Source organism: Schistocerca americana, chromosome 2 (assembly GCF_021461395.2).
Source record: "Schistocerca americana isolate TAMUIC-IGC-003095 chromosome 2, iqSchAmer2.1, whole genome shotgun sequence".
In the NCBI taxonomy this organism is placed as follows: domain Eukaryota; kingdom Metazoa; phylum Arthropoda; class Insecta; order Orthoptera; family Acrididae; genus Schistocerca; species Schistocerca americana.
Window position 1 is genome coordinate 429,895,656 of NC_060120.1, and position 13,558 is coordinate 429,909,213.

The following is a 13,558-nucleotide window of genomic DNA, read 5'->3' on the forward strand; positions in this document are numbered from 1 at the left end:
CTGTAATTTTCATTATTTTGATTAGTTTCTCTACTATCGCGCCTACTTTTTGCGATATTTCATTTACTTTTTCGCCCTGCTTGGCTAGAACGTCTGATTCTTACATTTCTTTTCGAAATTTCATCACTCCACTGCGGGACTGGCCAGGAACCGCTTCATCACTCATTATGACAAAGTACCGACAGTAAAAAATAAGCAAAAAGTAATGACGCAGTAAGCAGCTAGTTGCGGAGTGGTAAGCTGCTGGGCAAATTAAACCGTATTCCCATAAACAATAATTCATTATCCCTTACGCAAAACAATCTCTTATCAGCAAAGTATAAAAATTAAGATGGAAGAGTCAATGACCTTTAAACAAAATCAAACAATATCAAAATGTTAAAAGCACAGAACAATTTGTAAAAATACACAAACGAGTCAAGACAATATTAGCAATTTGCGACCAAGCGCTTCAGGTCAAGCGATAATGATATTAGCAATGATGATGATGATAGTAACAATCATGAGCAGCTAAATTACTGGCCTTGGTCCAAGCCGGTTGTTACAGTATAGTTCATTAGAATACAAGAAGGTCCACCAAAAATATATCCATAATGTTAACCCAAATACGCCAATGCTGGTGGACAGGCTGCAACATTTTGTTCTAACACAAATTCCTCGCCCATGGCCAATCAAATGTTTGCAATAAGTTAGGTCTCTCAAAATGTTAAACACTCAGAGTACTGAATTTAGGTACATGCAAGGGCCACAGTGAACGCGAAAATGGTTTTACATTTTAAAACTCTGCCGTCGGCAAACACAGTAGTATACCAATGGCAACCTCTCGATAACGCTGCCAAAGATTTTTACAGATAGCTTTAGAGAAAGGATTTGACATAAATGGTAGTGAATAATTTAGTACGAATCATTCAGATTATTCCGAAAGTTATAAAATTAACTGGGCACTATTGCACATTATAGCAAACGATCTTTGCCAGAATGGTAGTGACATTAAAATAGAACCTCCTTGCAGCAACTAAATTAAGTCAAATGCTCGATTAGAGAAAGTAAGAGTTAAAATAGTGAATGGCTGACTATAGCCAGCAATACATCAGCTTAAGACCATTGGAGCAGCAAAGGGAGATAGCAGCATAAGAGGTGAGCACAATGAAATGCAGTAGATCAGTACACAATTTACAAATTATTGCAAATGATTGAAGCGATTTTGCATATTTACTGTAGCTATATTATTTGACAAATTGAGTCTTTCACATAACCCGACACAAAAAATCACGTGGTGTTAGGTCGGTAGAGCGTGGAGGCAATGATATAACTTGCTGATCATCAACCGATCCAATGGTTCCGCAATTTCCTGTTTAAGAATTCACAAACAACATGGTGAAAGTGACGTGAAGCACCACCCTGTTAGTAGACAAAGTCCACAAAGTTCATCTCCATTTGTGGGATGAGCCAGTTTTCCCATTACGTATGTCCTGCAAATGTCTTATTGCAGAAGAAAAAGGGACCATAAACTTTCAACCTGCACAAAACTAACTTGTGGTGACTCGAATGTTTGCACGATAGTGCGGGGATTTTCTGGCCTCAGATTTGCACCTTGTACCAGTTTAGGTGCCATTCACATAAAATGTTGCTTTATTACTGAAGATGAGTTTCTCATAAAACCCACCCTCTTCCATCAGCTTTTGCAACTATGCCAAAAATTCGAAGCTTCTGACTTTGTCATTGGGAGTCAGAGCTTGTAGTAATTGCAGAAGGCTTCAGCTTCAGTCTTTTGCTTAAGATCTTCCCCAAAACCAGTTGTGGTTTGTCAACTTTCTGCTTGCTCTGTTTGGCCACTTCTGTAGGCTACGTGCGAAACGCGACGACATGCCGTCGACCGTTTCTTCACTCACTGCAGGCGGACCCGTTGATTTCCCCTTGTAGAAGCATCCTGAAGCTTCAAACTGCACATATCATCGCGGAATGGAGTAGGCAGTTGGTGGATCTTTCTTTTCTGAGCTTTGTTCTTAAGTGTTGTACTGTTGCGGCTGACAGACATGAACGAATTTCAGGTACACATACGCTGTCTCAGCGCCTGTGGCCATCTTGCCTAAATGCTCACTGCTGCGTTCTAGTAGTGCGGTTGCAACAATACAAAACTTGAGTTTTTCTGTATGGGTGTTGAGTGTTGTGACAATATGTTAGTTAATTTAGCTACAGTGAATTTATGAAACCCTTTAAATTATCACCTGTTTTGCGAAGACATAAGATACGTCCGTCCAGTAGTGTATAAAGGATTAATTAGCTGTGGACTTATTTCCACTGAGACACACACAGCAGTACAGCAAGGCCCACTTCCAGGCTCCCTCTTAGTTCCCCTGCAGTTTACAAACTGCATTAATCCTAGTACCTCTAAAACAAGAAAATACATGCACCAATGAGAGGGGCAAGCTGGCGACCACAAGAAACAAACGCCAAGAAAGTTTCAGACCAACTACTTGAGCATGCAGCTCCCTTGACAATGTAAAACCAGAAGCTTGCACATACACTAACAAACCACACCACTCAGCACTATGACAACAGTGCCAAAGCTGCCAATAGTAAATTTAATGATTAGCCCACATTTGCGAAACGTGCTCAGAATCGCAAGAGACAGCCCAATACAGAAACAAGCGATCACATACAGTGTGTAAACTTTTAGATGGTAGACCTCTCCCTAGTCCTGAATCTGTAGAAGTCGGTAAACGTCGGGAGGCTTCGATAGGCACGCAGTTTCGACTGCTGCCAACATTACGTAGCTGACTGTGTTGTACAAGGTAACCATTGTCGTCTGCTTCGTTATTGTTTTGCGCTGTACTGTTTTGCGTGTTTTTATTGTGCAGTTGTGCCAAACATTATCAAAATGAGTGAAGAGGCAGTTGCTGGCCCATCTCGGGAGTCGCCAGCTACCCCTACCGGTAGGCCTACGGTTAGAAGGAAACCACTATTACGTAGCGATGCTCGCAAAATTATATTGCGTGTGATTGAATGCTGCGAAAGGGAAAGGGAGCAGAAAAAATTGCTTCACTCCATTTACAAATCTTCAGTGAGAGCTGCTACATACACAAGACAAAGCATGCGTAGCATTGGAAGATTCAAACAGTTTTCCAAGAATCATCCTGGCGTATCACCACAAACGCCTGGCAAGAAAAGGTGAGTTTCCATTTCAGATATTTTGTTCGCGATCACTTTGAAGGAGCCCCCTATTTCGTCCAAATTACCTTATATTTCATTTTTCCTTGCTACCGTGTTGCTTTGTATGGAAACACCACTGGTTAATGTATTATTTCGAAACACATTCATATTACAGTACATTTCCAAATTCAAAAAAATACATGCAGTGCAGAAGGCATTGCCTTATAAATCTTTCTCTCTCTTTTAACTTAGGAAAAGAAGAGGAGAAATCGAAGTAATGATCGATGATTTCAACCAGCGTGTCATTCGCGACACGGTAGCGGAATTTTATTCAGTGCGGGAGATTGTGCCGAGCCTGCGAACACTGCTTCCAGTTTTGCACGACAAAATAGTGGAGTATTGTCTCGCTGAGAAAATTACTTTTGTCTATGGGATTCATATGGCGTAAGGTGGAAAACAAGAGGAATGTGTTGTTAGAGCGTCCAGACATTGTGCACTGGCGATCTCGTTTCAGTGTTGACATGAAGAACTTCAGGGAAGCGGGCAGAGAAATATTTTATCTCGATGAATCGTGGATCGATAATAACTTAACGTTTGATAAATGTTGGCAGAGGAAGGGTGACTTACGTGAAAAGAGTGTCGTTGGTGTCACTGCACGGGGGAGCTCATTGAGAAGACTGATAGTTGCAAGTGTCGGATCCAAGAATGGGTTCGTCAAGGAAGGGCAACTTATGTTCTGGGCAAAGTCGACAAAGGGCGATTATCACGGTCAGATGAATTCGGCAAACTTTGAGAAGTGGTTCGGAGAGAAGGTACTGCCAAATCTCCAGCCTAATTCAGTAATAGTTATGGATAACGCTCCTTACCATAAAAGACAAACAGAGAGAACTCCAACGAAGTTTGACACGAAAGTGCGAATGCTGGAGTGGCTGCAACGCAGAAATATCCCCTGTGATGAGAGTATGAGGAAGGACGAGCTGTATGCAAAAGTACGAGCGAATAAACCAGCTGAGAAGTCTTTTGCTGTAAACCTGTTGGCTGAAAGCAAAGGCAATCGGATTAATGGTTTGTGAGCGCATAGTAGACAAACATACATACATTCATTGTTACATATATATAGATTTTAATGTACATGACGATTTCAGTTTCGTTTACGAACAACATTTAAAGCGAGTTTTACTTCCAAGCCTTCCGTCTGCTTTCGTGTAAGCATGACGCGCAATTTATAGTGCCAGCACTGCAAGTGGTAAGCGTGCCTTGTCTCCCCCCCCCACCCCCTCCCCCAACGGCTCCTCTCCCCTTGCCAGCCAATGCTTACTACCTCCTCTCCCCGCACTCCCCTCACAACTCTGCCGTCTTACAGTTAACACACAGTACATGCCCCGCAGTATATCAGGCAGCCACAGGAAAATCACTCACAAACCTGAAAGGCAACCTGGATGCCAGGGTCCCAGTACTTATCAAATCCAAAATTGCTGTCCGTAGCTGGAAATGGGCGCTCAGTATAAAATCCGCAGTCCTGATGCGAGACGTATTCCCAGGCCAAAACGTGCTACCTCCAAATAGTTGAGTGCCTGACAATCTGACTTCCAAGCAGCGTCTTGGGCCTACAACAGTGACCCTAAACCATACAACCATACTGCCAACGTAACGCGATATTCATCCCACAGGGATATCAACACGTCCACAGCGACAGAGGACACCGAACTGTAGGGTATACACACTAACACAAGACGTGGGAATACCGCGCACGTCTAACGACTGCTGCTCGGCGTCGCCTCGCTGCCCTTGGCGAAAGGCGTCCTTCGGTTACGCAGTAACTGCTCAGATACATTAGCCGTAAACGGCTGCTATCGACACAAGCGAGCGGCCCCGATATGGAATACGCATGGCTCGAGTAACACAGCAGACAACGAAGACTACCTCGCACTGTGTTCTCATCTGACTCGATGCCGCAGTGACCGGTGTTCGTCCAAAGCGCTGGGCGAGATCATTCGTTTGTTCGGCAGGGGAGGCCGATAAGTTTTTTCCACTCTTCGGCCCTCGATGACGGAATCGAGGCGCTCGTACCCTGCAGTCTTTCTCAAATGATTTTATGGAAACTATTCGGTAAAAAAATCATTTTTGCTTTACTTACAGCTATAGCAGATTCATGATGATATGCCCATTTCGTTAATGGTCATAGTTATTGTGATATTTACGTGAAAGTAAGACAATACGCGAAATTCTAAAAAGTGGGCAATGAAAAATAGGTCACTATGATTTTGGTTTGGTGCATATTACACAACGTTTTTGAGCATGAAATTTAGCTAACATATTGAATTTTTCATTAGACTTAGGTAGAGGTACCTGTCTGTCCCCATTCTCGAGAAAACTGATGTGACGTAGCACACTCATTTTCGATCGCGCCGTGCCAGCGACAAAGCCAGAGTAAAATATATGCAACATTCCCCATATTTCGTTAACGATTTCAGATATCGAAATGGGATTTTGGTAAATGATAGCTCGCGAAGATGAGAGTATTTTACCATACCGTTGTTATGTAAAACTTAATTATCTACCCTGTTATTCCAATAGCTACGGACTTTTTTGGTGAACGAATGTAATTTTTAAGGACCATCCATAGCTGGGGAAACGCGAAATGCTAGGGGTTGTGGAACAACATATGTGAAGACGTTTAAACTACTACTGCCTTTATTTTCCTCAGTTCCTCACTTAATAAACTTAACAAACCACTGTTTTAGAATTCTTTCGCGATTGTGTCTGCACAAGATGTCAGTGAGGTGAGACAGTGTAAACTCTGCTGTGTTTTGGCGAAAGAAGCAAATTTTGACATGGAAACTACAGAAATGTGTAGGTTTTACTCGAAATTCGCCACTCATGATGCTTCTCTGAAAGTTACAAATCGTTAACAAGCCAGGCAATAATAAATCGCTGCCTTTTTGGCCGAATTTTTTTAGATGTTAACTAAAGCAGAGGTGACAATAGATCTTTTTGAATGGTCAGCATGCAAGTGCGCGCGGGAAGGGGCCGTACTCAAGATTTACAAAAAATGTGAGCATAGGCTTCAGTTTAGAAGGCCCTTCCAGAGTTCGGCATTTCTTCTATAGCGCTCTGAGCGACCTCCCATCACTGGCCACTCTTCTCATGCTTCCCAAGCTGACTGCGCATCTAGGGGCCACGGTATTTTGCGCGCACTGCAACCTTGGCTACAACCAAAAACAAATGACCACCGGGCGAAGCCTTCAGTGTTGAACTAGTTCACATCTAAGGAGCCGACCGGCTGGCGGCTCACACTCCCTATTAGAAGTGTTCTTGTTCGTTCAGGATTGTTTCTATCAGGAAGTGCGTGCTTCACAACGGTATTAATGGATCAAAGATAGAAAGAAGGGTAGCATCGGTCGTAAATTTTTAATCTGTTTATTGCAGATAGATTTCAGCTACACTGTGTAGCTATCCTCAGTACTGTTTGTTATCTGTAATGTTAATGTGGCATCATTTTATTGTATTTACGATGAGTCATCATGACGTGGATATAATTGCACTAAAGATAGCTACACAATAGCTGAAATTGATCTCGTATAAAACAGATTAAAAATTTACGACCGATGCTGCGCTTCCTCCTACCTTGGTTCCTGTTCGTTGTGTCAAACAAAAGATCACGAAAGTACCGCATCTCTGGAATGAGATTGTGTGCTTGAAATCCAGCGATTAAACGCATCGTTGTACGTAAAAATCTCTTCCAATCTCACTTACCACTTTGTAGTCAGGTATTTTATTGAAAATTAAGGAAAAAATTCACATAAATCTTTACCACCTGTTGTTTAACTTCCGCTGTGGTAACCCGTCCAAAACAGATTTGTGAGGGCAAAGTTTCAGTTTACCCATGTGAAGGGAACACTTCAAAATTTTATACAAACTTACTTAGTCTCAATTTAAAGTTGACACTTAATGTGCATTATTACTCTAGATACACCAATAAACCAAAACCAGAAACATTATCATTGGTCCTCGTATAACAGCATTTACGCCAGATTGAGAGACTCTTCTTGGTCTGTTATATGAGCTGACTGTTTCCAAATATGCATCAACATCGATGTGTTCCATTGGGTCCATATTAGGCATATAAACGTAAGTTCACTGTAATGCTCATCAAAACCCTGCAGCACGATTCTGGCCTTGTGACATGGACAGTTATCGTGGAGATAGATGCCATCCCCCTCGGGGAAGACATTAATCACGAAGATACGCAGCTGGTCCACAATGCCACGCAGTCCCAGAGTCCACAGCTAGCATGGCGCCGTCGACTATCACAGGTCTCATGGAAGCCAGGTGAATGTCACCCATAGAGTAATGCTGCCTCCACTAGTGGCACGGAGCATATTTTGTGAACACACACGCCTGGATGTTAACACACATGATACAAGCATCGACCTGGTGTAGCAAGAAATGCGATTCATCCGACCAAGCGACATGTTTCCTCTGATCCATGGTCCAATCTTGATGATCCTGTGCCCACAGCAATCATAATTGACGATGCTGGTGGGTCAATATGGCGAAAGTAGGGGTCATCTATTGTAGAACTCCATGTTCAGAATGTGCGCTACGAAACTTTTCGCCTGCACCAGCATTGTTATCTGTCGTTAAATCTGCCACAGATAGCCGTCATCCTGCTCCACAGAGCGGGCGGGCCTCATATCACCACTTTCTACAATCAGGTTCGCAATTTCCGATACGCCCGTTCCCAGCCACCATTTGATGGCAACCTGCCCTTTGTCAAAGTCGCGTATATCAGTGGATTTCCCGATTAGCCAACCCTGTCGACACTAGAATGATTCCACATTCGTGTCTGCTCCGCTTAATGTACTTCCCTCACCACTTCATATGACCTCAGCGCCACCACGCGTCATCCAGACACGCTGTGGACAGTGCTCATAATGTTTTTTTCTCACCAGCGTATATCGTCCTCCCGCCGGCTCACGAGGAAGTTGGTGTGTGAGCGTATTAGTATTGTGAAACAGGTGAGGTGTGTGTGAGGCCGACCAGCAGCCGCCCCACCCAGGGAACCTCGCAGACTGGGCCCCAGGGCCGTGCCGAGAGAGAGAGGGGACCGGCCAGGCCACCATGCCGCTGCTCCAGCTGTTGTGCTTCCGCCAGTCGCGCGGTCGCCTTCCGCCATGGCACTCGCTGCGTACGTCCTGCTGGCGTTCGCTGCCCTCATGGGGACGGTAAGTTCTCCGGGCAACACTGTTGCTGACCGTCAGTGCTAGGCTCAACACAGTTTTGTACGGCGCCGTCTTTCTGTTTTCCGTTACCGAGCTGAGGATTGCGACATTTCAACTGTCTCTTTCCCCTTACTCTAAATTTCCCTCTACTCACCCCCCCCCCCCCGCCCCACTACTCCTGCATTCGTTATGTTTTTTTCTTCCTGTGGTTTTGTCGTGTCTTCCCTATTTGAAGTTTGGTTTTTCTTGAAAAGCCTGATGTTCTTACTTCATAATAGATCCCCCTGTCTTGTAGGTTCCCTTCTAATCAAACGCAGACATCTCCCACTGGGGACACAGTGAACATACATTCAGATAGATCAGCTGATGTGTTGCTACCAGGGCAATAATTATCTATGATACTCGCATGTGACAAGAAAACCGGTAATGGAGAATAAAATTATACGCAAACCGATTCCATCATTTTGATTAAAATGTTTTTGTGTTAGGCTGCGTCATTTAAAATGCTAAAACAACTAGACAACCGACGTTTCGACCCTCTTCACAGCGGTCTTCTCCAGGGCTGATTGAACTGGTGGATCCATGGGATGCTCATCGCAATACAATCTTTCGTTTGTCAGGTGACATACGACGTCACATTCGGCATATGACTGGACAGTTCGACGTCAGGATACTTTGGAGAGGAAGCTGCACGACTGGACACTGCGTGTGCTACTCTAACAGATGACGGGCAGCAACAGCAAATCGGCAGCTTGCACCTAGAGGCAGCGTTTTCCTGGAGCACGGCGATGACGTTTGATATTCCTCTTGTGGCTTCTTTTATAACAGGTTCTTTTCCTGCAGCGGCCAAAGCTGTGCTCACGCAGCAATGAACATTTTTCTAGCCTCTCGAGTTTTTCGCACTGCCCGAACGCAAGCCCTGCCTGTTTCGTTGCTTGGTCACCTGTAACGCTAGTTGTCAACCCCAAATTTATTTTAATGCCATGTTGAATTCCATAGTCCCAAAACTAAAATGCTGTGTTCGGTGGGTTTGTTATCACAATTTGCGAACTAAAAAAATGCCGTGCTTAGATATACTGATGCCTCAAATATCTATCAAAGGTGCGTCGATTTTTGTGTAACAGGATACAGAAAAACACCGGAAATGCGACGTCGGTGTCTAAATGCGTTACCTTCAATATATTCCTGTTTGCAGTTACGACTCAGGCTACTTTTTTTTTTTAGTCTCGCACATCGCGAATGCTACACTTGCACATATGCAATAGTCATAAAATACCTCCAGCAAACACGAATACGTACGTTGTTCTAGCAGAACGGAGCAGTGTTGCCTGTATTGCTGTTTCTCTTTTAGTTCGCCAGATCTCTTTCCGAGAAGTTACACACAACCTGAAGTATGCAGTGTATGTAATATGATACGACAGATGGCGTGATAGGTGACAGTTACATAGTGCAATGAAAATTTATGCATGCATCACACCAATAAGAACACTCACAATTATGTGCAGTGCTATTAAGCAACAATATGTAGCGCTCTCTCTCTCTCTCTCTCTCTCTCTCTCTCTCTCTCTCTCGTCCAGTCTTAGAGTATTCTTCGTCTGTATGGGACCCTTACCAGTTGGGTCTCATTCAAGAGATTGAGAAGGTCGTCTTCTCCGTCGGTCTCCATGGGCGTCTCTTCCGCGGTCTACGTATCTGCAGAGGCAGAAGGGACCACCGTTTCCAAGGAGGTCGTCTTCTTGCACTCGACGGATGTTCCCGGCTCCATGACCACCTCCCCAGCAGCCTGCATTTCCGCGTCGGCCAGGGAGACAGTCGTTTGGGTTTCCGCGTCTACCCCCGTACTGGGGGGGTCGGCACCTCTTCAGGTATCATGCGAGGTGCAGGGATACCTTGAGTTGTCACCTCGTGACGCATCTCGTCCAGTTCCGCCCTCTCCTCCGCCATGGCGGATTTGAGCGCGGCAACGGCGTCGTCGCTGGCTTTCCGCAACGTTTCGCGGAACCCACTGTCGTCGTCTTCGCGGCGGCGCGGCCCGCTTCCCCTGCTTGAAAATTGGGGCGGGGCGTCCGCTTTGTCTTCATGGGCCACCTCTTCATGAGAAAGGCGGTGCGGCGCCCCCCCCCCCCCCGTCTCCCCATCCCCACCCCCTCCCCCGCCATCGCCATCTATCTCCTCCTCCCGTGTCCAGGTACGCGTGCTGGCGGCACCTCCGTTATTCCTCTACCTGCCCCCGAAGCCTTTTCATGGCGATGTATCTTACTCTTCTTAATTAGACTAATTCTAGGTTCCCAGGACTTATTAAGGATGCATCTATTGATTGATCTTCGGTTCCCTTACCCGAATCTCTATAGATTATGTAATGACAGTCTCAGAAGTTAGACGTCTGTGTCAGAACCTTAGTATGGTCGTAATCCATTCCGTGTAATTTAAATACGCAATTTTTCACAACTGTCGACTTGTTTGGATGTTTTCGTCTCTGATGTGCCGCTGGCAACGATCTTAATCATGCACTGTCTGAAGTATTTGTCTTGCCACACTGACAGATGTCGTCTTCGACGCTACCAAGCAGAGTCTGTGTTTTAACTCGTTGGAGGAAGACTGTCTTCACTTAGCGTTTGCGGAGAATTCGTCCTATCTCTCCGGATAACGTGCCGAGAAAGAGATATACACAATAACATAATGTTTTCGTCTTCCGTGGTCATGTGAATATATTTTAATTCACTTGCTAGCTATGTCAAGGAAATGTTATGTTTTCATTTGGTGAGAGAGGTGCGCGCGAGGTGAGAAAAGGAAACATAGAAATCGCGAAACGTAAACATGTATCTCGTGGAGATTACTCAAGCAGCTCTGCGTGATTCTCCCAGATACAGTCGATTCTTTGTGGCCAAATGCTGTCCGAGCGATGGGTAATGGACGCTCAGGCCTATCAGAGGAATTTCTTCTGACGATTCTAAGAGCAAAGACCGTAGAGCTAAATGTACTATGAGGCAACTCTCCAACGAAATGGAAACAAATCAGACGTCTGTGACTAGCAGTTGTCAAGTGATTTAAACCATATCCACGCCGCGTTAAACTGAAATAATATTATATTATAGACGCTTATTTAATTCTCTGATTTGTTTTAGACTTTATTAGCAAAGCAACTATTAGTCGTGTTGCAAAAGTTTGAAGTTTTTCCTTTCTTTTTCCAAAAATAGATTGTGCTTCCACAAACCTTATTTTTTTTTTCCATGCCTGGGTTCACTGATAAACTAAAACGACCTACTCTTTTCCTCTGAGGCGGTCTATATATCTGAAATATTTTATTTCATTCCACACCATTGCCTAGCTTCAACTGTTTATTCAGTTGAGGCACTGAGAACTAAAAGGGCCTAAAACACAGATACCTAGTTTTGAAGAAAACAGATGTTTGTGAAAATCTAATTTGTAGGTAAACCACCAGTTTCATAGGTTTGACTTGGTATTTCACAAAGTCTCAACATTCTATATTTCCTATGAAAAATCATGTGCTCACTTTATGAAATTTTAATTAATGTTTAGGATTATTATTATTAATGTTCATCCATGAAATTTTGAGATACAGGCTAGTGGTAATAGGGTATTTTGGACTGCTGTGTAATTTGTAATTAATGAGAAACTACAATCATAACATAAAGAAAGATAGTACTAAATGCATCACACACATACACACACACACACACACACACACACACACACACACACACAATTATAAACTATCCCAACACTTCATGGCCCTCGTTATCACGATTTTCATTAAGCACACTCTCTGACTTCAGTTTCAGATAAAACTGTCTTTTCACTTCAGGCATGAAGGCTAGTAGTTTTGTTAAGACTGTGTTTCCAGTTTTAACTAGTAGTTTGGTTTAATTCGTATTTCAAGGTCGGTATTTACCTGCCATCTATACATTCGGGCACTAGATTTTGCAAGGCATATACAGATTGTGCAGCAATAACAAACTGTGCTCTCCCTGGTTGTGACTCGAAGAAAGCGGTGGCCGCCTACGACTCTAATGAAGAATCTTACTTTAAACAATAGTTTACGGTAACCTGTTGAAAACTTCATCATTTCAAAATTTCTGAAATGTACAGCGTTACAACGAACATCAACTTTTGCTGTGGTAGGGAGACCAGTAAAAGTCTTAAAGGTTCCGAAATCCCCATCATCAACTTTACACACTGTAATGCAGGAACCATGGGATATGAAATCATGGTGGGGCAGTCCTACAAGAACTTCCAACTTTTAAGAAGAAATGGGCGTCAGTGTAGCCAGCGAGTGTTCCTACAGAAATGAAAATTTGTGCTTTGAGCCCTTGTGGAAGTGATTATCAAAGAAATCGGCGAGACAGCTTTTCATAATTGTTCATATATACAATGCACAGGTCCAGCACTGAAAAATCCGGTTCACAGTAAGATCAACAGATATCAGGAGCATGCATATATGCTACAGTGGTTCTCAGCGCCTAAATTTGAAGTAACCATTTTCATTTTCTCGTACGTACGGCGTTATCAGATCAAATATGATGGCATAAGAAGTAATGGATCACGAGAGAATATTCCAGTAAAACTGGCATTCCAAAAAGCACAATGAAAAACAGTACTACGTAGGGCCACACCATCGTGAATCTGGTGCACTGTAATCTGGATTACCGGTATGCTTTATAGGGTGGTTTACGAAATTCCGATCATCTTCGTGTATTCTCTCAGGTTTTGTACATGTTTACCTGAAAGAGACTGGGCATCCGATATTGGCCTGCAAGATATAATAAAACATTGTGTTAACCAGATACGGTGTCGTCTGGTTTCCCAGAACCGAACGAGCGATACAAAAATTCGATATGAGACGGCAGTAAGGATCAAACTCGAGCCAACAAGTGAGTAGTCCCCTTGCGCTGTCATCTACACTATGAGAACATCAGACACTAATTCTATCTGGCCGGTCGCTTGAATTTGCGCACGCGACGGCCTGAATGGCTTTCAATGCTAATTAAGTCTGAAAGGGTGTAACGTATCAAATTTTTTGCATAAGTTATTTCTCACTGCAACATACCGTGGAACACCCTTACAAGCTTTTCAGACTGTTTCTGACCAGCAAATACAGCTGAAAGCATAGGATTTGTACCTTAAAGCTTTAAAAGTAGCTTAATACGGAAATGTAATAA

General features: G+C 43.6%; 1 protein-coding gene across 2 annotated transcripts in view; it reads left to right on the top strand.

Moving 5' to 3' along the window:
- Positions 1 to 13,558, top strand: part of LOC124592273 (esterase FE4-like) — a 169,196-nt gene that overhangs the window by 22,601 nt on the left and 133,037 nt on the right. The window contains exon 1 of one of the 2 annotated variants that reach the window (XM_047131820.1): positions 8,272 to 8,381. The exons of the other annotated variant lie outside the window; for it this stretch is intronic. Within the exon in view, the coding sequence (XP_046987776.1) occupies positions 8,331 to 8,381 (51 nt within the window). The 5' untranslated portion in view covers positions 8,272 to 8,330. Of the gene's footprint in view, positions 1 to 8,271; positions 8,382 to 13,558 lie in introns of those variants that run through there. 2 annotated transcript variants of the gene reach the window in all.